At 46.0% G+C, this 23,655-nt stretch overlaps 1 protein-coding gene across 1 annotated transcript in view; it reads left to right on the top strand.

Moving 5' to 3' along the window:
- Positions 1 to 23,471, top strand: part of susd6 (sushi domain containing 6) — a 30,252-nt gene extending 6,781 nt beyond the window's left edge. The window contains exons 3-7 of the mRNA XM_030344917.1: positions 15,340 to 15,534; positions 16,801 to 16,995; positions 17,282 to 17,420; positions 19,862 to 20,412; positions 21,301 to 23,471. Coding sequence (XP_030200777.1) covers positions 15,340 to 15,534; positions 16,801 to 16,995; positions 17,282 to 17,420; positions 19,862 to 20,412; positions 21,301 to 21,326 — 1,106 coding nt within the window. The 3' untranslated portion in view covers positions 21,327 to 23,471. The remainder of the gene's footprint in view (positions 1 to 15,339; positions 15,535 to 16,800; positions 16,996 to 17,281; positions 17,421 to 19,861; positions 20,413 to 21,300) is intronic.
- The last annotated feature ends 184 nt before the right edge of the window (positions 23,472 to 23,655 follow it).

Genomic DNA, 23,655 nt, shown 5'->3' with positions numbered 1-23,655 from the left:
TACTCTGTCGTCACACACACACAGCGAGTGGCTGATGCCCCTCTAATGCTCCTTGATGCGTGAGTGTGTGTGTGTGTGTGTGTGTGAGTGTTTGTGTGTGATAAATGTGTGCGAAACTGTCTGCGCATGCTTATCTTGCTCACCCAGCGCATACTGTGTTTATAAGTGAATGCTGGACCTCAACATTCACTCATGATGATTATGTACCCTGGCTCTCTTATCGCCTCAGCACAAAGGTGACTATTAGAAATAGTAGCATTAGATGCATCAGCTTGGTTAGGTATTGTTTTAAGATCATAACCTTCATATAATCGGCTGGCGTGAAATCTACATTATTATGAAATTGAGCATGGATCTGTGGTGATCACATAATCACCGAATGTACAAACTAGCCTACTTTGAAAGAGATCATAACATATCTTCTTTGCCTTACCTTTTGTTATTATATGTAAATTGAAATATCAAGCAGCAGGAAGAATGACTGGTGCCGCCATGCATCAGGGCTGCTAGCTCTGTTGTGTCCTGTAAGGGTGGCAGGCAGAGGAATAGCTACGGTGTGCCCAGCCCCCAAAGTTCAACAGACGCACATTACTAATTGTGTACGCTGTAATTTATTTAATTCAAGGAAACCCCACTGTGTATGCTGCCAGAACCCTCCGAACTGTTTCACCTGTTGAGTCGTGGCTGTATTTCATCCTTCATTTTAATGTAGTTCATAAAAACGTAGGTCTTCTGTACAGGGGGAACGGCACAAGCACCCTGTGAACCAGTGTCCCGCGTACTTCAACAGTGCTTCCAACTCTCAAGGACACCATCTGCTTCTTATTCCACAGTAGAAAAAGGGTTTCTCATACAGCTGGGTTTGACAGGTGGCCACGCGACCAGGAGACCTATTGCTTATTTTAACAAAAAAAACATAGCCATCATCTTCTCGGGGCACTATTGATTTTTCTGCCCAGCCTTGAGCACTCAATTGTAGTCCCCTTCTCGTTCTGCTTCTCCAATGTGTGTGTGTGCTCTCTCATACATAATTCAGGCAGGTAATCCCTGGACATCTACTTCAAATGGAAATGTCCCTGGATAATATTCATGAATACGAAATTGCAATACAGTTGACAGGCCAATTCTAGGATCATAGCTATAATAGTGGGGGGCAGAATAGATGCTAGAATTTGCCTCATATGGTTCATAGCTATGTTATGTTCAAGGTCTAAGAAGCAACACATGCCCCCAGTGTATTTTTATATATATATATATATATTTGGGCGATATATACATGGCCTCTTGTGCAAGGTCTGGTCGCCACTGGTCACCACTGATATTGTTTTGTTGTATGCAACAAAAATCTCATCATTGTATTAGTTATGAATGCTTGTTTCAAAGCCGGGGCGACGAGCAACATCAAAGCCTCCTGCCATAAGCCTCTGTGTCTGGCTAGGTAAGGAAATGGCAACTAAAGCAGTTGTGTAAAAGGACAAACGCTGGCAAGCGGATGGATTACACCGGCAAGGGTTGAGGGGAATAAACAACACAAGCCCGGATTGTTTGCTTGCTTATCCAAGGCTCTGAGATTTATTTTATTTTTAATCACAGGAAAGCTTGGTTGCAAACTTTGCAGCAGTTCAGTGGCATTGCAGGGGTAGTTATTTTCCTTGTGGTGGATGCGTCCTGTGTTCTTTGTTCCAGAGGAAGTAGGCCAAACAGTTAGTCAGAAATGTGGTTGACAGATTGAAAAACTTAGTTAGGACCCATAGTGCCAATTGACATTTTCCTCACTTATCCAGAACTAGTCATCTACTTTTTAATAGTTTCAGCCTTCAGAAGTCAATGGGAAGGTAGCCAAGGAAAATACCATCAAAAAGAACAAAAGGGCGCCTTCCTATTGTCGACAAAGTCTCTTTTGTCAATTAATGGTTGGTCGGCTTGACTAGGTTCGAATTTAATGTGGTCTAGAGAGAGAGCCAAATGGTGGATCAGAGGGCTATTCCATGCTGATCCTGTTATTCGACTCCTCTTGCTGTGGAAGACTAGCAGAGGGTGCAGGCCTTCATCTCACCAGAGTCGGACACTAAACGAATATGCCGGACAGGCCCCCTGCTCTCTGTCAATAGCTGCCTCCGGCTAGCATGGGGTCCTTGCTGCGACCGCAGAACTAATGAGGGCTGGTACAAGTCAAGCTTGGCCTCTTGCAATGGCTATAATCCATTGCAAGAGTTCCAACTCCATAGGCATGCCAAACGGGCTCTACAATTCGGTGATGTTCATTCTGCTTCAAAGTATGTCCGTACCCCCCACACAAACAGGTTTGGCTTAGACAGACCGGGGGTTTGCAAACAATACCACCTTAGCCGGGGAGAAAACAATGGCTGCCGTGCAATCAACTGTTCCCAATGGTCCCCCTAAGACCGGTTAACAAAGGTGGCCTGCAAGCAGGCACAAGGAGTAAGGCAATATGCCTGCCGCCGTCCCCCATCTGAAATGTGAGAACAAAGAGGGCTTTTAGGGGGCTGTCGGACCCCGTGGGGCGAACCACAGCGAGCGCTACTCCATCACCCACCAGCAATTAAGAGCGCCGACCCCTCTCTGCCCTGCGTGTGTGTGTCTGAAGCTCCTATACCACTTATTTTTTTCTTTTTTAAGATCCACTTTCTCTCACTCCCTTTTTCCCCTCTCCCTTCCTTAGTCTCTCTCTCCCCCCGCCTCTCCATCTGGGTTGCTGCTATTATCCAGGTGAGGGCAGAAGCCATTAGCCGCGCTCGCTAGCAGTCGACATCAATCTTCGCTCATCCATTACCTGTGAGTTTATCACTTTGGGGGGGCAGGGGGGTGCTGGGGCTTGTCACCCACTGTGTATGTTTAATGACTTTACCAAGCAGCCAAGCCCTGAGGGAGACTTCACAACACCTTGGCCACAAGACACATCTGCAACACGGGCACCCATCGCAGAGACCCATTCATTTGCATTTTGGCAGATGGCTCTGGGTGTTTCCTCTGCTTACCTATTTCCCCAGGCTGCTTCTATGTTGCCTGCTACTCAACCTTGCCTATTGGGCCGGCTTAATGGTGTTTCATATGATATGATATATTTCTGGTAAATTTTTGGTCATCATAAATCACAGGGATCGAAAGGGGGACAAAATGTCTGAATGTCAGAAACTACTAGTACCAACACTCAATTCAGGCCAAAGGTTCTTCCAGTCCTAGTGAATATAAAGGCCACTATGTTGCAACTGCCTCGTTGCAACAGATCGCTGTGATGTTGGTCTAATTGTCATGGTTTCTATTTTCCGATAGTATTGATTCTTAGCGGTAACCTGGAGAGAGCTGAGATGCCTTGTGTGTTAGCTAGGGCTGGCCCGAATTATTTGAATACTCGTTCGGAAATTAGTATTCGAAGCTTTAATCCTTATTCGGTGCTTCGTTTTTTCTTTTTTTTTTGTTCTAGCTTCTTTTGCAAGAAGCTAGAACTGCAATATAATGTCAGCAAATAATATAATATTTGGGATATAAAAGTTAGTAGGATTGTAGTAGTAGTAGTATATGGCTCATTTAGGAGGATATTACATCACTAAGTGTACCAGCGCATCCATCACCTCACCTCCGAGCGCAGCGCAGTGAGCGCACTTAGTTCAACATAGACATTGAACGAGCTGGTTCAAAATGCCCAAAAAATCTTCAGTTTGGGAACATTTTCAATTGGCCAATGATCAACAGCATGCTCAGTGCCAAATTTGCGACAATAAATTGGCATTTCACGGAGGAACGACAAGTTTGATGAATCACCTCAAACATGTACGTAGCCTATTATGCAGATGTGGCCTAGAACTAGCCTATTTGTTGATACAGCCTTGAAAAAAACATTTAATAGCTTGATAATAACTAAAACTATCTGAGCCCGAGCTACTGTACAGGACACGACACGCGTGTAGGTTAATAAATTATTAAAGAACTTTTGATACGTAAGTAGTAAAAACATGCCGTTGTCCGCTTCGGGAAGCTAACGGCCGTGCGGTTCCGATGCTGCTGGTGCGATTGTAGTCCTTACAGAAGCTGTTTTATCCAGCTTGGAACTTGTGCTTATTTTCGGGGTCTTTATGCAATAAATAAACCCACCCTTAGATCCAAGAATGATAGTCTGTATGTCCTTAATTAATCCATGCCCCCGTAAGGGCTAAGATGGCAGAGAGGACAATTGATTTGGAACGGAACAACAGCTGTTCGCTACCACAGGGAAAAAGTAAGGAACTCATACTTACTTAGGCCTACTAATTAACGTTCAAATGCTATTAAATCTTCAACAAAATATGCATATACTGTCAAAATCGGTTCCAGGGAGTATATAGGTATTATTAATGCTTTTGATAGTGTGTTTTTCTGGAACGAGTATTCGAATACTCGCTCGGAAAAACGAACGAGTATTCGAAGCCTGAAAAATGGCATTCGGGCCAGCCCTAGTGTTAGCCCGGGTTTCAATGGGCCTCATGTGAGGGACCAGCCTGCTGAGTGTGGGCACAGGCCTGACTAATGAGCTGCTAAATATATCCCCCAGGCACTACTGTCTCTCCTCTTTCTTCTTTCTCTTCTGCCTTCACTCAGTCTTTTTGCTTTTATCTCCCGCCTCTAAATGTATTGCTTTATATTTTGTCTTCTTGTCTCCGTTCTCGAGTTCCCTTTATGGTGCTTCTGTCACGCTCATTGTTCTTTGACGTCCCTCTGAAACTGTGGGCTCATTTTACACCTCATGTGTGGTCGTCAACACGAGGATCCTGCTCAAACAAGGTCAGCCACGTTTATCTGGTGCACATCAAACCAGAGAGGCTGATACACCTACACACGATCACACGCCGTTGCTTTTCCTACTGCTGCCTCAGCGCAGGCCTACGGAGTCATCCATCCACCACCTCTAAACGCTCAACCATCAAACGTCCTGTGAGACATGCCGGCAGCGTCGTGTGCGGTGTGCACGTTCTTTTATCTGTACCGGGAGCAGAAACGGGAGTCCATCGCGCTCTAGACGACAAGAGGAGAACAAGTCGACACACACACACACACGCACACACAGACACACACAGACAAACACTCACACACAGAAGCCGCTCGTAGTGGTAGAGCCAATTTGGAGAACAAGGCTGCATTGGTGCCACTTTGTCCGCCTCCCATGCCTCTTGGAGGAACGGAAGGTCCCGCAGGTTTGGAATCTTCCCAGTATGCGAGTGTCTCTGTGTCAACACATTCAGTAACTGGTTGTACAGTAATATGTTTAGTTCTTCCAGTTATCGGCTCCAAAAGAAGTTCTTTGTTTGCTTTGTGTCTTAACTGTGTCAGATTGGACCACGTCCGCAAAATTTCAGTTATGTCCACATGAACAATTACATTTGCCAGCATATATCATATAATATATGCTGGCAAATGTAATTGTTCATGTGGACATAACTGAAATTTGAGTCAAAGTGGGTGCATATATGCACCCACTTTGACTCAAACAAAGGAATGGTAATTGTCGACCATGGCAAACTTGTAGGTTTTTTTGCCCATAAGCCTGGCCAATGGACTTCACAGATTGTAGCTTGATTGCCCCCAATCTTTGTGACATTCTAAGCTTGCTTGTTTGTAGCTCCTGTGTCAGGCCCTGGCAGACACCCCTAGGCATGTTGATTGCCTGGGCAGTAGGAATTTTATAATGGAGCCGTGTTGGGATTCCACCTTTCTGGTGAAAATCCTATTTATTTGTAACCTGCACACGCACACACGCATCCGTCTCTTTTGTTTGCTCCAGCAAGGCCAAACATGATGGTTCCAGCCATCTTGCTGCTGCTTCTACTCAATAGCTTTATCGACCGGCAGTGTGCAAACACAAAAGAGAAATGGATTTCAAATTTGGCTCTGTGATCCAGGGAGTATTGGTTGTGCTATCAACAAATATACAAGCGGAGGACTCTCTGTGCAAAACAGCAGCAGCAGCAAGCTCCCCTCAGTACCAAGACGAGGAAAAGGCCTAGTGACCACAATTTATAGGAGGCTTATGTGGGCTTATTGTGAGGCAAGGGGATTGGGAGGAATTCAGTGTGCCACGAAACCCTGAGCCAGTCAAGCTAGGCACGAACAACACACGGCAGGCAGTCTCTTTTGTTAAACGTTCAAAAGTGTGTTATTGGCCAAAATGTCATCATGGCGATGCCGAGTTGGGCACTCTCATCAGAGTGCAGTTTCTCCATAAAAGTGTGTGCAGTGAAATCAACAGCCACAAGGAACCAGTCTCTCCCGAGTGCTCTCACAAGGACCGGCCATTGTTTGAAAACAACGGCTGCGAACCAGAGAGCCTCAGGGTTTTTATCACACCTACGCCACATTTGTTTGTTTCCGTTTTCTGCCTTCACTTGGGACCTTCCTGTTTGTTTGTTTGGCCTTATTCGAGCGTCACTATCGCAAGACTAGGGCCTTTGAGCAGGGAAATATGTCGCCAGATAGCATCATCCTGACAAAACAAACACATCCTCCGATCCTTCCTCCCATGTGATGTTGCAAAGGCTCCACACCCATTCCTCTGAGAACTGGTATGCTCCTTCACCTCCATTAAAAAAGAAAACATTTCGATACAGCCTGACTTATTGCAAGCTCAGACTGTATAGAACCAATCTTTTGACAACAGATTAGGATGACGCCCCCCATCACACCATCCATCACCCATGCAAGCACACACCCCAACTTTAACCTTCAGCGAGGGAACAAATGTCCAAAATGCAACCCTCACACTTTGGTTGGGAGGCAGGCTTTACTCTGTTGGAATACAATCATCACAGTTGCATTAGAAGACGTGTGTGTGTGTGTGTGTGTGTGTGTGTGTGTGTGTGTGTGTGTGTGTGTGTGTGTGTGTGTGTGTGTGTGTGTGTGTGTGTGTGTGTGTGTGTGTGTGTGTGTGTGTGTGTGTGTGTTGAACATGTACACGTGCGTGTGTGTGTGTGTGTCTTTGTGTATGCGTGAGTGTCGCCGAGCATGTACACGTGTGTGTGTGTGTCTGTCTCTTTGTTTTCCTCTGAAAGCTGAGAGGATGGAATGTCTGCCTTCCAGCTGTCCCTGAGAATCAGAGAGAGGGAAACAAGTGGGGGGGTTCTCTGTCCCCCTTTAACGTCCACCCATCTGCTCCCACTGGTTTGTGTGTGTGTGCGTGTGTGTGTGTGTAATGGGGGTCACATAATGGCATCCCCCCCATCCACCCACTGTTTAGTCTCGCATTCATATTTATCCCTTCACATGCAAAGTTGCCCTGTTGTTCTTTTCTAGAGGCACGCTGCTTAAATCTGCATCGGTTCCCTCCCCCTGCCCCCCTCCATTAAGACACAGGAGACAATAGATTGTATTGGCAGCACACGTGGCCATGTGTTCAATCGATTTTTTGAGTGTGGTGAGAATTCCATCACTTTTCAGTTTTTCAAAGCACACAGGCACTGCAGGCTGGGGTGTGCGAGACAACGGGACAAGAAGATGCCTCTCTCTCTCTGGCTTTTGTTGGAGCAGAGTTTCCTGTTGACTTAACAACATGGTTCTCAGCAGAACGCTACTGGGCATAGCTGGACGGGTGTAGCTGGACAGTGTGTGTATGACGAAATGAATGCCTGAGCTGTGTCTCATGCACGCACACATACATATACACACACACACACACACACACACACACACACCACACACACACACACACACACACACACACACACACACACACACACACACACACACAAGAGGCCTTTTCTCGTACATGCATATAAGGTGTTCAAAACACAGATAGAATGTCAGTTCCAGGGACCGAGGCCTGCTGCCTACCAAGGGATATAGATATACACACTCAGGCACTCACTCACACTGTTATGCCTGAGTACTCACTCCCTGTATCTGTGTGTACTAAAGCATTTGCTTTTTGTACAAATGTGTGGGTGACTCCCTACCACAACCACCCCCACCCACCACACACAAAATCCACCCATCCTCAGGGCTGTCCGCCTTCCAACCCCCTAGAGGCCCCAGCAGATGGAAGTGTGACGTGTGTCTGTGTGTGGTGTGTATGTGTGTGTGTCTGTGTCTGTGTGTGGTGTGAATGTGTGTGTGTGGTGTGAGTGTGAGTAAGGGCTGGCTGATAAGGCAATAATGCTCAGTCCCAATATACTGTGTTAGTAATAGAATATTTCAATAACCAAATATATCACTATAGAGCAGGTTTTGTGCTAAAGAAATAAATTCATTGTCTTTATAAAATAACTACGGTACACGGTTCTGTCGATTTTTTATACTATTTTATAAATAAAATGTATTTTTCAATTTTAAAAGCTTATTGCAAAATGAACATAACAGTTTTGAGAGAAACCTTAAAAAAAAGAATATATAGAGGCCTAGCCTGAATGTAAAATATCAAAGCTAAACATGAAACTGTTTATATTGTAGCTAGCTGTGTGCGATATGTACAAAATCGTGTATCTTATATTCTGACCCGCGATGGAACAATATTGTAGGGATGAAAAAATATTTACACATTGAGAATTTTGATAAATAATCATCAGCAATGTGGGTATAAGGATGGAGGGGTTAAGGGAAATAATACAACAGCTAGAAAAGCCTATTAGTTTAAAGAAATCACTTCCCTTAATGCAGCCTTTAATACGAGGGAAAGAAAATCCTTATGCCCTATTGCGATATTGCATTATCTAATATCCAAAAGGCCGTATACATATGAACTCCGGATTAACTCAGAGAATCAGGTCTGGAGATGATCAGGAGTTGCCTTATCAAACATGCAACACACAGCAGGAGCTAAGCCGCATCAGACATGTTCAAACATCCTCCGTATACAACTGTAAAAGTAAGAAGCAGCCATGCTCCCTGTTTTGTGTCAGTCCATGGTAGAAACGTCAGCAAAACGCCCACTCTCTCGTTCTCCGGATTTCAGATTCTGGACTTTACGCCAGGGACCTGGCGGGTTTAACTCTGGAGGGTCAGATTCTGACATTTGTGTTCACACAAAGAGCCCACTGGGGATTATCCGTAGACGTACGATTTACGTTGCATGTGTGAAAGGATATCGCCTATTAGGCGATATCCTATTTCGTAGGTTGATATCGATTTAATATTAATATACTGCCTAGCCCTAGCTAGTGTGTGTGTGTGTGTGTGTGTGTGTGTGTGTGTGTGTGTGTGTGTGTGTGTGTGTGTGAGTGTGTGCATCTAAAATTAGAACATCGCAGCTTGCTGTTGGTTCCCACTATTTTGTCATCAACGTCATCCATTAACGTCATTGACTTGGCATATTATCTTTGCTTCATGTTATACCACAGACTTCTCTTACAACCTTGCATTCCCTCAAGTTCAGTTCTCCGTGTGTCCCCCCTGGACTTCTCTCCCTGTCTCTCCGTTCTTCTCCGAGTCTTTCTGTATGCAAAGCAGGTCCTCCGTTGAACTCTGTGCTCAAACAGGCACCAGCTGTTATCTGAGCAGAGTTATACGTAGCTAATCGCACATTGGCTGACGCGGGCCGTGGCCCTGCACACAGGCGCCGTGTTACCATTTCACACGCACGCACGCACACACGGGCAAACACACACAGGCATAACACGAGACTGGTAGTATCACTGCCGCAGACTTCAATCGGCCTGTGTAGCGATTGCATTTCACAGGCTGGCAGCTCGGCGAGGCCAAACCGTGTCACTCTATATAGTGTGAAGGGCTGTGCACCCAGCTCTCCTCCGTGTCCTGTTCACAAGAATGAAAGTGAGTGCAGGCAATAGATCCTCTTTGGCTTGAGCTAAACACACTCACACAAGCCTGCTTTACATATACAAACTGCACGCACACACGCTTTGGCTTTAAAGTGTCGACACGCTGGTGTTTGGTGGATATTTTTACTGACATTGCAGTCGGGACATGCGTTTCAATGCGGTCCCGGGACATGCGTTTCAATATGTCGTTATTATGGATCCACAATGGTCGCCTTTGCGGATTATCCCTCCCTTTTGCGGCTCCGAAGGGTTCCCAAAGCCTAAAGCAACACCCTGTCCTTTTCTTCGTTCCTATGACATTTACGCCTGTCAGCAACTGTCGTTATAATGTTGAAACAACCGACAAAGAGCACGCCTATTTTCAGATGACAGTTGCCGCATATCTCTCTCACCCACAAACACACATGTTCCTGGTGACACACACACATGCATGTCTTTCTAGCATTTGAGCAATCTGTTATAAACATTATCCATTCGACACTGTCACACAAAGAAAAGCTCTGCTGCACTCAAATAATGACAGTTTGTCTTAAACAATCTGCCGGATTAGTGGGAGAGGAAATGGTTGACCCACCCTGCTCAAAAAACAAATTTAAATACCCTCAAGTCTATCTCTGCATCGCAAAAACAACAACAACAAAAGCAGCAGCAATAACGGCAGCAGTGAAGGATTTAGGGAAGGACCGACAAAGGAACAAAAACATATTTACCAGGCCAGAGAGGGCCTCATCATCCCATATCGTCTTTACAGTTTAATCCATCCACACACACACGCACACACGCACACACAAACATAAGCAGCATCGTCAATACACAAAATGCCACACATCCACAAGCCCCCTCCCTCCCTCCTTCTCTCCCACGGTGATTGTCACACAGTGCAGGTCAGCAGCTGGCTTGCTGCAGTTACGTCGGGCTCTAATGCTATCTGCTTTGGTCGCTTCCCCGTTGCCTATAGAGGATGATGAAAATTGTGTTATGGTGGAAGCCGCGTCATTCCCTGTACGAGTGGCTGCCTCGACAGATGTGAAGGGGGAGATGTTGACAGAAGATTTGAACACCCGTCCCGAACCCCACTCCACCCCCTCCTTCTTTCTAATACCGTGTTGCAATCTGCCTCACGAGTCACACCTATACTCCTGTGAGGACATGAAAGCATACCCCACCTTTTGATAGGAAACCACTGGTTAATTAGACACCACTGGTTGATAGGACGCCACTGGTTTATAGGACGCCACTGGTTGATAGGACGCCACTGGTTTATAGGACACCACTGGTTTAGAGGACACCACTGGTTTATAGGACGCCACTGGTTTATAGGGCTCCACTGGTTTATAGGACACCACTGGTTGATAGGACGCCACTGGTTTATAGGGCTCCACTGGTTAATAGGATACCACTGGTTTATAGGACACCATTGGTTTATAGGACGCCACTGGTTTATAGGACGCCACTGGTTTATAGGGCTCCACTGGTTTATAGGACACCACTGGTTTAGAGGACACCACTGGTTTATAAGACTCCACTTGTTTATAGGGCTCCACTGGTTTATAGGACACCACTGGTTTAGAGGACACCACTGGTTTGTAGGGCTCCACTGGTTTATAGAGCGCCACTGGTTTATAGGACGCCACTGGTTTAGAGGGCTCCACTGGTTTATAGGACACCACTGGATTAGAGGACGCCACTGGTTAATAGGACACCACTGGTTTAGAGGACGCCACTGGTTTATAGGACGCCAATGGTTAATAGGACACCACTGGTTTAGAGGACACCACTGGTTAATTAGATGCCACTGATTGATAGGACGCCACTGGTTAATTAGACACCACTGGTTTATAGGACTACTCTTGTTTACAGGACAAAACTGATTTACAGGACACCACTGGTTTATAGGGCAGCACTGGTTTATAGGACACCAGTGGTATTGCCTTGCCTCTCCAAAAACCTAACTGGCTGGGTTTCATTTTGATGTGTTGAAGAAGAATGTTGTCCTATCAGATACACAGGCAGAGAGCTTTTTGAGCAGTAAATAAACAGTTTATTAAGGTTACGGGAAAACAGTACATCCCCATGCACTTGGTGCAATCTCTGTTTTGAGTAAGGATGAATTACCTATGGTGGCTTTTCAACATGAATGGCAATGAACAAAGCTACAAAAGTAGGATGACTGACTTCCCCTCAAACCAGGGACCCTTAGCAGCTGTACACATTGATCGATCTTTTGGCAACTAACCCTAACCCTATTTTCCCAATAGCAACGCAGCGACTCCCTCCACATCATCTCTATAAATGGAAATATATCATGTACCAGACTGTGGTGTCCCCTAGCGCCTTCCACACTTATCTGAACAGACTTCTCACAAAGGATTCACTATTGACTGAGTAGTATCACACCATTCGATCACACTTACTCTGGAAACGCAGCTTCTACTGTGATTGCTGAACAGCCAGTGTATGTGACCGTGTCTCCCACCGAACTGGCCAGATACACACAGCTAAAGGCTCCCTGGTGTCAATCAGCATGTTCCTTTTTCTACCCTATGAATTAAGGTTTGGGACTTGGTTGGTGTGTGATTTATTAATAATATTTAGCTAAAGCAGCTGTGCATGCAAACGGATATGCTGGATTTCCCTGTAATAGACTCTGTGGGTTTCTTGGTAGATTACTGTGTTTGGTAGGGAACTGACTGCAGCCTTCTTCCTGCATGCATACTCAGAAGACACGCCACAACCTGCCTCTCTCGACTTCTCATCGCTTACTCAGAAGCAGACACCACCTTAATTTTCATGTTATTTTCCTTCACCCCCCACCCCCTCTGTCTGTCACTCTCTCTCTCTCTGTCTATCTCACCACACCACAACCTTGATCCCACACTCTTCAGATCTGTCATTTCGTTGTTTTGTCCTTTTGTCAATAGCTGTCTCGCCCTTCAAAAGCCCTCAAATCGTTTGTTTTCCATCCCCTCTCCCTCACGGTTTATCATTCCTTTCAGTGACAGCAGTGTTATGTGGGAAGGAGATAAAAAATAGATATTATTAAGGCTATTCTTTGATGTTGTTTCCTAGTGGGCCTTTGAGTAGACATTGGTTTGGGTTGCATTGCCTCTCCGGGCGTCATTGGCAAGGGTTACAAACGCTTGGACATTGCTACTTCTCATAAATTTTGTGGATGGATATATTTTCTGTAAGTTTTTTGGAGCAGATTTAATAAAGGCTTAATGAAGCATCCCGTTATTTAACGTGAGTAGCAGACGCCCCGGCGCACTTCTCCGAGACCGACGCCTTCCTCGGCGGAGCAAGGTCAGGAGCCGACGGATTCCACCGACAGCCAGCCGTCACCTACATAGCTCCTCATCGCTCCCACGGGCCCCTCCACAACAGCTCATCAAAGGGCCTGCCAGCCCACCTTCCCAGCAGCAGCTCTCTCAGCCCCCCCAACACCCCCCAACATTAACACCGGCTGCTCCCCGTGCACCTCCATGGAGCGGCCGGGTCAATGTGTCCGCGCAAGGACCATTATGTGTGTACGCGTGTGTGTTTGAGCGTGAGGCGAATGGATATTCTTTATTACTGAAACTCTCTGCTGTGTGTGTGTGTGTGTGTGTGTGTGTGTGTGTGTGTGTGTGTGTGTGTGTGTGTGTGTGTGTGTGTGTGTGTGTGTGTGTGTGTGTGTGTGTGTGTGTGTGTGTGTGTGTGTGTGTGTGTGCGCGTGTGCGTGTGTGTTCGTCCGCAGTAGATTCTACTACAACTCTGTGCTGAGTGTGGAAGTGTGTGTGTGTGTGTTATATTTTACACTGGGGGTGCATCCATTAGCCTGTGATCTTCAGCTGCCAGCTCAGAGCCGTGCAGTAGATTGGAGTAAGTTGTTAGCTAGTTGCCGTTTAAGCAATCTCTCCTTCATTTCTCTTACTGTTTCTGTAATCTCACAAACACACACATACACACACACACACACACAAAACATCATATATTCCCTGGCTACAACACTCATACCCTGCTTTGTCGATTGCAAACAAGGGTTGCCTGTTTACATACTGATATCAAACAACCAAAACTCTCTGAAATGAGCTGAAACAAAGCAAATATTGTCATAAATCCATTCATAGAAAGGTGCAATGAAGCATCCTTAATGGTAAGGTTGAGTTGTTCGAGGTTGAGCAATTACCTCACATGGACACCCATAGTATGTACAAAAACTGTGAAGCATTCAAATGCATTTTTAAACTTTTAATTAAATATATAATGGAATCCCCTTAATCCCTTAGATATATTTTACAACCTAAAGGACAACAAGGTCAACACTCAATAACAACACCATCGGCGTCTAGAAAATTCCACGTGACATTTCAGACACAAAACGACATCTTCAATCCATTCTCTCTTTGACTTTGCGACAAAGCCCAAAATATTCCTTGTTCCCCCACCCAGACTGATTGGCCAGACCCCCCAACAATGGGTGTTTTGTAACAAACTGATCTGCCAATGACTCAGCCCACAAAATCAATATCGCTGAGAGACACCAAAGTCAGCCCTTCCTGTTGTCTCTGTTTGGACAGGTGGTGCAATGTTATGTCAGAGCTTGCATCGAAACAAGCCCTGCTGCTCTCAACAGATTGGAACTCCAAGGGTGTGTGTGTGTGTGTGGGGGGGGGGGGGGGGGGGGGGGTGATATAGAGTGTGTTTGAGCATTGTGATGCATGTGCAGACGTACTTTGATTTTTCATGAAAAGGTGTGGCAGGCTAAGCTGGCAAGAGTAGTTTGCCACGAAGTCACGGTGATCCTTCCTCGTACAGGGATAATATTTTTGTTCACACACACAGCCGCCCACACACACAAACACCTCGGTGACAGTGCAATGTCAGAGAGGCAGCATGTGAAGTTGCAAATCATTGACTCTGGCAGAACTTTCCTCCATCTCAGCCAGTTGGTTCGTGGCTCCTCGTTACGACACAGCGAATCGCCCGGGCCAAGGATCCTCTTCGTTCCTGGAAATGCAATCATGGCGTTCCTCTGAATCAAAAGCGATAATAAGAGGGCCAATGATGCAAGCCAAATGTAAAAAAAAAAAGAAGGTGCCTTTGATGATTCCGTCTGGTGCTTGCAGCTCAGACGGTCTCTCACTCGGCTTTGCAAAGAGTGTCTGCTTCCCTCGTGGTTATCGGAACATGAAATTGAATCTGGACCTGGTATATGAAAATAAAATAAAAATTCCCGCCATGGCGTTTATCAGAGCCATCAGTGGGGCCGGCGTCACCTCTGGCCTGTCAACGGTGCACAGCAGCCCGGTCCAGATAAACCGCTATTGCCTCTGCCTGGACGCAACCAATTATCCTCATTGTGTCCACCCTTGTATCTTATTACCGCCCGTTATTAAAATGCGATGTAGGGCTCATAAACGACTGTCACTGGAGCAAATGATAACAATGCCTTTGCTCCTGTCCTGACTCTCCTGGGTCTTTACATATACAATCGTTGCAGAGAGTCCATTAACCGACGACTCGCCCGGCAGCCTTCAGCTCGCCCAACCCCCTCCCACTCACCCTTCACTCACCCCCCTGTGGTTCCCTCCTGCAGGATGTCCCCGTCCGGACGGCATGGCCCACGGGGACCTGGTGAACCAGACGGAGGCCAACCGGGGCTCCTTCCCGCCCGGCACCCTACTGACCTACGGCTGCGAGGTGGGCTACGCCCCGGACGGCCCCCCCACCATCGCCTGCACCGGCACCGGGGCCTGGTCCCACCCGCCCCCGCGCTGCCTCCGCAGTAACGGTGAGCGCCGAGTGTCCCAGGATGCAGTGCTCGCCCATCAACCTGCCGCCACCATTGTTTATCAGCTTCGGCAGCAGCATTGATTTAATACCTAGTTAGTTCAACACGCGCAAGAAATTTGTGTTGGAGTCTGGTAAACGTAGTAAAGAAACATTAATATAAAATGGACAAAATCAATTTGACTTGTAAGTCAAGTATAGTTATTTCATTAAAGGTTAATAGGTTCATGAAACTAGAGATAAGAGAGGTTTATGAAAGCCTAGAGTTAAGGGTTATCACCCGAGCAGACTTCCCTATCAAATAACTTTCAAAGAGATGAATATATAAATATAATCTTTACCTTTTTCTTTAAAGCCCCCTCCACTGTTTGAAAGTGTTGTCACCCAACCTTTCAAGGGCTAAAAAATGTGACTGATTTGTTTAAGAGACATTTTATATATTTTGTTTGTTGCAAACAGATGGAGCGTATCGGCATTGTAAAATTCAGTTTGATGTTTGCCTTTTTTTTGCTTCCTAATCTTGATCTTGAAAGAAGATCTGGTCGTATTTTAAAGAGAACAAATTGGACAATATTTCACGGATCATTCCCCGATTGTCACACACAATGTCCTTGAAATGAGGGAAAGGGTGCTCCTTTGAGTCTGTGTCCTTGTACGATCGAAGCATCGGCAGTAGCGCGGTTCAGAGCACCATATATGTCTATACATGGTGCTGGTTGATAGAGGATGTTTGACAGAGAGATAGGGAGACAAATTGTATGCTTGGAGAAAATACGACACAACGTTTCACAAGGTTTTTGTTTTCTTTGCGAGAGTACAGTGAGATATATTGTCTATGCATATGGAGCTAGCGCAGTGCTCGTCACTCTGTAGTCTCAACACACAAAGAGGATGAATGGAGCCTTGTATAGATATGGGAGGCAGCTTGGATGATCCTATATTACTTTTCCACTGAATTCTTTCCTCTGATGCGATTTTCTTTCTTCTGTGCTTTGAGGACAGGCTTAATATTTCATGTTGTATCATCAGACGTTTCAGCTCCTGTGTATATAAAACCTGCAACGGGCAAAAAAGCACAGCTCTGTGGTGTCATGTTCTTTGTCACTTTTACAACTGAATGCCAATCCAATCCCCGGGGCCCCGACCACACGCTGTGATCCAGGGCCCTGATCCAGACATTTGGAGGCCCTTCAGTCATTCAGTGTTGAGCCAGCACCCCGTAGCCTCCATGGTTCTGACGGGGCCCCCCCCTGTGTGTCCTCCGTAGTGTGTTCGCCCCCAACGGAGCCGGAGAACGGGGGATACCGGTGTCACCCCACACCCTGCCATCGCCTGGCCCAGAAGACCGTCATCGAGTACTTCTGTGACGAGGGGTACGCCCTCAAAGGGGACTACAAGTTCCTCACCTGCCAGAACGGGGAGTGGGACGCGCCCATGCAGATCAGCTGCCGCCTCAGCCAAGGTGAGGCCCTCTGAGGTTCAACCATCAGGCTACATGCACCAACACGCACCCATCTCACCGATGGTTACTCAAGCACCCCGTTCCAATGAGTTGAGTGATAAGTGTGTATTTAAAGGAAGTAATTGCTTCTGTGAAAACTCACATACAATAAATCGTAGCATCAGTTCCCTTTCTGGAAAAACAAGTCAGAACTCCCGTGTTTAATCCACACTGACGTTCTCCTACTAACTGGGTCAGGACCAGGGTGTGTGTCTGCCTGTGTTAACCGTGTTCTCTCCTGCTGCAGACAGGGAGCCCACCTCTCCGCTGGGCATGCCCGCCCTCTCCATCGTGGCCTCCACCGCCAGCTCTGTGATCCTCATCCTGCTGCTGGTGGTGCTGTTTGTCCTGCTGCAGCCCAAACTCAAGTCCTTCCACCACAGCAGGTGAGACACACACACACACACACACACACACACACACACACACACACAAACACACACACACACACACACACATTGTCATGCATACACATACACACACACACACACACACACACACACACACACACACACACACACACACACACACACACACACACACACACACACACACACACACACACACACACACACACATTGTCATGCATACACATACACACGCCAGCAGACATGCACACTTGCACTTTCACTCGTGCACATACCAGGGCTGGAAACCGGTTTAAGGAACAAAAACAAAAACCCGGAAGCAAACAATATTTTACCATAAAACAAAAAATGCAATAAAAAACTAAATCATTCTCACTGTTTCAGAACAGAACCGTTCATTTCTCTAAAAACGGTTAACAGTGTTATTCTTTTGTTTCAATCCCTTTCAGGGTAAGTTGTTTATTTGGGTACATCAAATAAAGGGTCATAAATGGGATGACCTTATTATAACCTTAATCATAGTGGGAGGGTACGACAGCTAAGCTGCAGAAAGGACAGATTTAAGAATACTTTTTACCTACTGCAATTGCACTTTATAATAACTCCCCTTTTTAGTAAGGCCAGAATAATTAATTTAAACTTTAGCTTGAGCTGCATATATCAAACTTATATAAACTTATATATTATGCTTATTATATACCAGTATATGTATTATTATTTATTTTTTTTGCACCTGTTTATTGCACACCTGTTTATTTGCACACCTGTATATTTGTACACATTTTGTGCTGTTATCTCTGAGTAACAGCTACTTACACTTATGCACATGGAGCATCCATTCCACTTTTTCTATCCTAGGCTAGGTATTGTGGGCTCATGGTTTTGTTGAGGTGGGATGTGTATCTATACATGTGTTGTTTTGTGTTTTATGTAAGTATGCTGGCTGCTGGAACTCCTACATTTCTCTGCTGAGATGAATAAAGTATACCTTATCTTATCTTATAAATGAGGGCACTAAACACTTATTCTATCAGAAGGAACCCTAAGGCGCATTAGACGTGGTCTGGTAGGTTAGGTTTTGTGCACTGGCGCGCACATGTGTTGCGGAGGCAGAAGTTTCAGCGAGTTACAACTTTCGAACAGGAATTTAATTTTTTTGTCTCAGTTTCACACCGTGGTGAACACAGATCAGGAGCCGATGAGATTCCAGTACAACGCACTGCACCACAGACTGCTATTCATCTGCTCTTTTAGTCCTGTTCAATGGCCGGCGCGAGTCCTTGGTTGATGAGTTGAACTGAGATCATACATGCTGACTGATGTCGGCCCATTGGGGATGTGATGAATGTAGATCACAAGCCCGACGAGACACACAATGCTGGATGTTATTCATTCATTTAAGAACATTCAATCATGCCGCCATTTGCTGCCAGTGCGTTGACTGGTGTCTGATATGCTCATAGAAACCCTTCAGAATCAAACACATGGATCGAAGGGATCATGGACTTTTTAAACATTAATGAGGTTTATAATCACATTTTAACCAGACGCCCACAGAAACTATTTCACGTTTCCATTAATTTATGGAAACCTTGCTTCAAGGAGATGGATCTGTTTTGACATGCGGCTTTAAGCAAATAAAACAGCCATGACTCTGTCGTTTCGAGAACCAATCCAAACACCGGAACAGCTGCGGTGATATCTCGGCAGCCGGTTAGGCGAGTCAACGTTGCGTGACTATTGAAAAACAAAAGTATGAAAAAGTCATTGAACCGGGCCCCGGGTCGTAAGCTGTCTCAGGCACATTTCTCAGCCACCCTTCTGTGATTAAAAAGCTGTAACACTTTGTTCCCGCGCCAGGAGACCTTTAGTCGGGCTGCCACCCGGGGATTGGCTGAGGTGGCCGTAACGAAGAGCTGCCCACCGGACTCCAATCAAGTGCACCGATAGAGCAGGCAATGTGGAGGCATGCGGCCCTCATAGCCGCTAAAAAGAACAAGAATGCAAAGATGTAAATGCCCGAATAGTCATGCCCAGGCCAGTAGGTGGCGATAATCTGTGTCGCCACCTGTGTCGCCACCCAAACCCTTTGAACAAGTCAAATACCACAGAAGAACGTTCATTAACTAATTATTATTAACAAAAATTAACAAACATGTTCTCACGAACAAAGAAATCTGCGGTTTAAAAAGCTCCAGCTTCATCACACTCCATTTTCAGCCTTCGAAAATATTATTTCTTGTAGGCAGGAGGCCAAAACACAGAGAAAATAGAATGTTTTCAAATATGTCTGTGTACGTGCGGGCCTAACCTGGTATTCTTTCTCTCTGTCTGTCTGTCTGTCTGTCTGTCTGTCTGTCTGTCTGTCTGTCTGTCTGTCTGTCTGTCTGTCTGTCTGTCTGTCTGTCTCTCTCTCTCTCTCTCTCTCTCTCTCTCTCTCTCTCTCTCTCTCTCTCCAGGAGGGAGCAGGGCGTGTCTGGCCAGTCGTGCTCCATCATGGTGGAGGGCGTGCAGGTGGCGTTGCCCTCCTACGAAGAGGCGGTGTACGGCAGCGACGGCGCTCGCAGCAGCCCTCCGCCCTCTCCTCCTCCTCCTCCTAATCCCCCAGCCCAGCTTCCGTCCGAGTCCCGGGTCCCCATCGTGTTCTCCGAGGGCCCGTTGCCACAGCAACACCAGGGGCCTTCGGAGGCGGGACCCTCTAGAACCCGCCACATACACCACCAGAACCATCACCACCAACACCAGCTCCACCACAGAGACTTGGACCTCTGCCTCCCCTCCACCTCCTCCTCCTCCTCCTCCGCCTCCTCCTCGTCACGCCGCCACGCGGAGACGGTGCTGGTTCACCAGGCGCCCCACCCCTCCTGCTCCTCCTCCTCTGCCTCGTCCTCCTGGGCTAGAGGGCCCTTGAGGGGGGCGTGCGCGGCGCCACTGCCCCTCCGCAGAGACTCCGACAGCAGCGACCAGCACAGCCTGCTGTCCATGGCCTCGGGTGACGACTACTCTGATGGTAAGTGGTGATGTGGGGGCACGCTGTCTGTGCGCTCCCTCTCATGAAGGCAGCCGTACTGCAGCAGGGGAACAGGGTGTCCTCTGAGCATCTGACTGCTCCACTCAGCAGAGGGAAATCAACTGTTAATTCTACCTTACTGGTCTACCTAGGCAATCTAAGCTAAAGAAAATAAAGTCTAGAAATAATTATCTTCTTGTGGTCAAATTCCAAATATCGTCATGGTTTATGTCGGGACAACGTTTAAGTTCACGAAGTGGTTCATGTTTATGCGTTTTTCCGTTTATCAAAATTTGAATTCGGCAATGCTGAAGAGATGTTGGCCAATGGACAGTGCTCGTTGGGCAGGTTCCTTTTTAAAAGGCGTGAGATTGAGCCAAAAAGTGAAGTGAGGAAAAATGCTCGAATTATACTGTACTTCCTTTATGTAAACTTCTGAACCACAAATAGAGAACAAGATAATTCAAGAAGAGCACTTAGGAAATAGTATGAACGCTTGGCTTGGGTTATGTTCTTTGACGTTTATCCTCACTTGGGTTGTTTGATGTAGTCTTTCTTTATTACCGAATTCTCCTTCGTAGATCAATAAAGCACTTTTGTGTACTACTCTAGTCTTGCAAGAAAGGTAACCGCAGAAAGGTATTTCAACTGGAACTGTGTTTAAACAGCTAGTGTCAGAACAGCAGCAATTCCTGGAAGACAATGTCCCTGTAGCATATATCAAGGAGCTTTACAACCGGCACTAAACTCACTCCTCCGTGGTATTACACATGGCCGAGGGAGTGAAATTACAAATAAAGCACTCTGGGGTTATGCCGTCATTTTTGTTAATGTTGTTGTTGTCTAACATATCTGATGGCTGTGTTTGTCTCCTCCCCCCCCCAACAGATATTCCTCTGCTGAAGGAAGCATGACGCTTGGAACCCAGAGACCCCCTCTTATCTGTCACCCCGAGCTCTCTTACTGCTGATGAGGCCTGACTGTGGATCTCCACCAGTCCCCACCAACACACACGCACACACACACACACACACACACACACACAAACACACACACACACACACACACACACACACACACACACACGCGCACACACACGCACACAAACACACAGACCGCAACCAAAAAGAAGAAGAAGCAAACCGCCCGCAAACGTCCTCCTTCTCTCCACCCCGTTAATAGACTCTTGCCTGCTGCCACACAGACATGCATATCGAGTGTGTCCGCCCCAGTATAAACCAAACTCTCCGTCTCTCTCAATGTGCGTGTGATGATATACAAGCAGAACGTACAGGTTGTGTACTTTAGGCTATGCATTGCTTCACCTCATCTATTGCTTCACCCCGGCACACCCCCACCCCGCCCGTATCTGGCCGGTCACATGTGGATCTATCGACTCAAGCGAAGCGCTTCTTCGAAGGCTACGATCGCTGATGTGGCTCTAAATAAACCTGCGTCACTACACACGCAACTACAAAGAGCAAATTAGGAAAAAATACAAATCAACGACTTGTTGATTCATATTTCGTATGACCAAGCTCTTCGTGGAGCTTGGTCATAATGGAAAGTTGGCGTCCTATGGTCTGGGAGATGTGTGTGTGTGTCATGCATGTGTGTGTGGATTTGTGTGTGTGTGTGTGTGTGTGTGTGTGTGTGTGTGTGTGTGTGTGTGTGTGTGTGTGCGTGTGTGTGTGCGTGTGTGTGTGTGACCCCCGGATTTATTTTGGGATTCCTTTTCATTACTTTCTGCACCTGATTGTATTTATTGCTTGGGTTGTGGGGCTCAGTTTGGCGTGCGTTGGTATTTGGGGTTTCCTAGAGTTAAAGGCGTGTGTGAGTGTGTGCTTGAGCATCCAGTCATCTTTTTCGGTCTGTGCCTCAGTAAGGCGAAAAAGAGCAAGCTGTCCACTCGTGTGGCCGGCTGCAAATGGGAAACAACTAATTGGCGTAAGTCCCCAGCAACCGTCTACTGTAGAAATTGAGAAGAGTGTACGATTTGTGTAGTGCTCCCCTTCAAATAAAAAATGGAATATGTCCGTGGCAGTAAGTGGCCGGAGCAGATGGGCTCACTTGAGGACTTCTCAAGGACTTGACTCTCTGTTCTGATGGAGTCTGCATCCTCAGATCCTTATCGACACTACTGCAGCTGGTTGCAGTAAAGACAAAAATGGTAGAGATCAAGATGTCCTTTTTACAGATGCTGAGTGTGTTTGAGAACCATTATCATATTCATTATCAATCACCTTCCTTTTAAAAAAGGTAATAAGTCTTTATTTTAATAACCGCTTGATGCACGTTTTTTGGGTTGACCCGGTCCCTCTGAAAACCACATGACTTTATTGGTGATGTCCATTTCCAAATGAATATCATGTTTTATGATTCTGTTGTCATTTCGCAGTTTTTTTTTCTGTTGACACAGCCCTTCGTCGTCAATGGCTACATTATTGCAGCTAATGTTGCCTTAGACTTGTACATGTTTATTTTTGCCTTTTATTTTTGGTCTGGTTTCTATTGTTAAGCCTTTGTATTTTTTTTTCCTGCAATACAACAATGCAATGTCTTCTGTGTTTCCAATGGCCTTACTTACATTATTTTTTCTATGCATAACAATGTCTTGTTTGTGTTTTGACGGGTTTGCTTTCTTTGTTTCATGTGGTTTTCTTATGTTTCAGAGGCCACTCAGAAAAAGCACCTCTTCCTCCCTTTGTCCACGAGGCTTCCAGACGCTGCAGGGCCCCCATAATCATCTCTAGTCCTTTCTGCTTCTCATTAGCTACAAGGCCATTTAGACTACATGGGAATCCGATATATATATATCTATACATTAAGAAGATTGAATTAAAACTTTGCGTCCAGAAGCACTGTTGTACAGTGCTGCTTTCCAGAGAAACGATGAGAAAAACATGTTCTTAATGATTCTGCTTCTCACTGCTTTTTTGCTTTGGTTTCCTCCTCTGTACCTGACAGTGGGTGTCAAAATAGTAATTTAATATTTGTATAAAGTTTAATTTAATTTTACAGTGTGTATATAACTTTCTAATTAAAAGCTTTCTTTTGAAGTGGTGTCATTTATTAAACAGTGTCATTTATTAAACACCCTGCATTAGCTACCAAGTCAGCCGAAACCATGGGGGGCTGCAATAAATATATCATTACACGTATTTCATTCTATTCAGTTGCAGTTTAGTTAAGGCACAGAAGATCCGGGCATGGAAGCATATGATTCACCTGGATAATAGCAAT

The sequence above is a fragment of the Gadus morhua genome, chromosome 21, assembly GCF_902167405.1.
Source record: "Gadus morhua chromosome 21, gadMor3.0, whole genome shotgun sequence".
Taxonomy (NCBI): domain Eukaryota; kingdom Metazoa; phylum Chordata; class Actinopteri; order Gadiformes; family Gadidae; genus Gadus; species Gadus morhua.
This window is presented reverse-complemented; position numbering and strand designations above follow the sequence as displayed.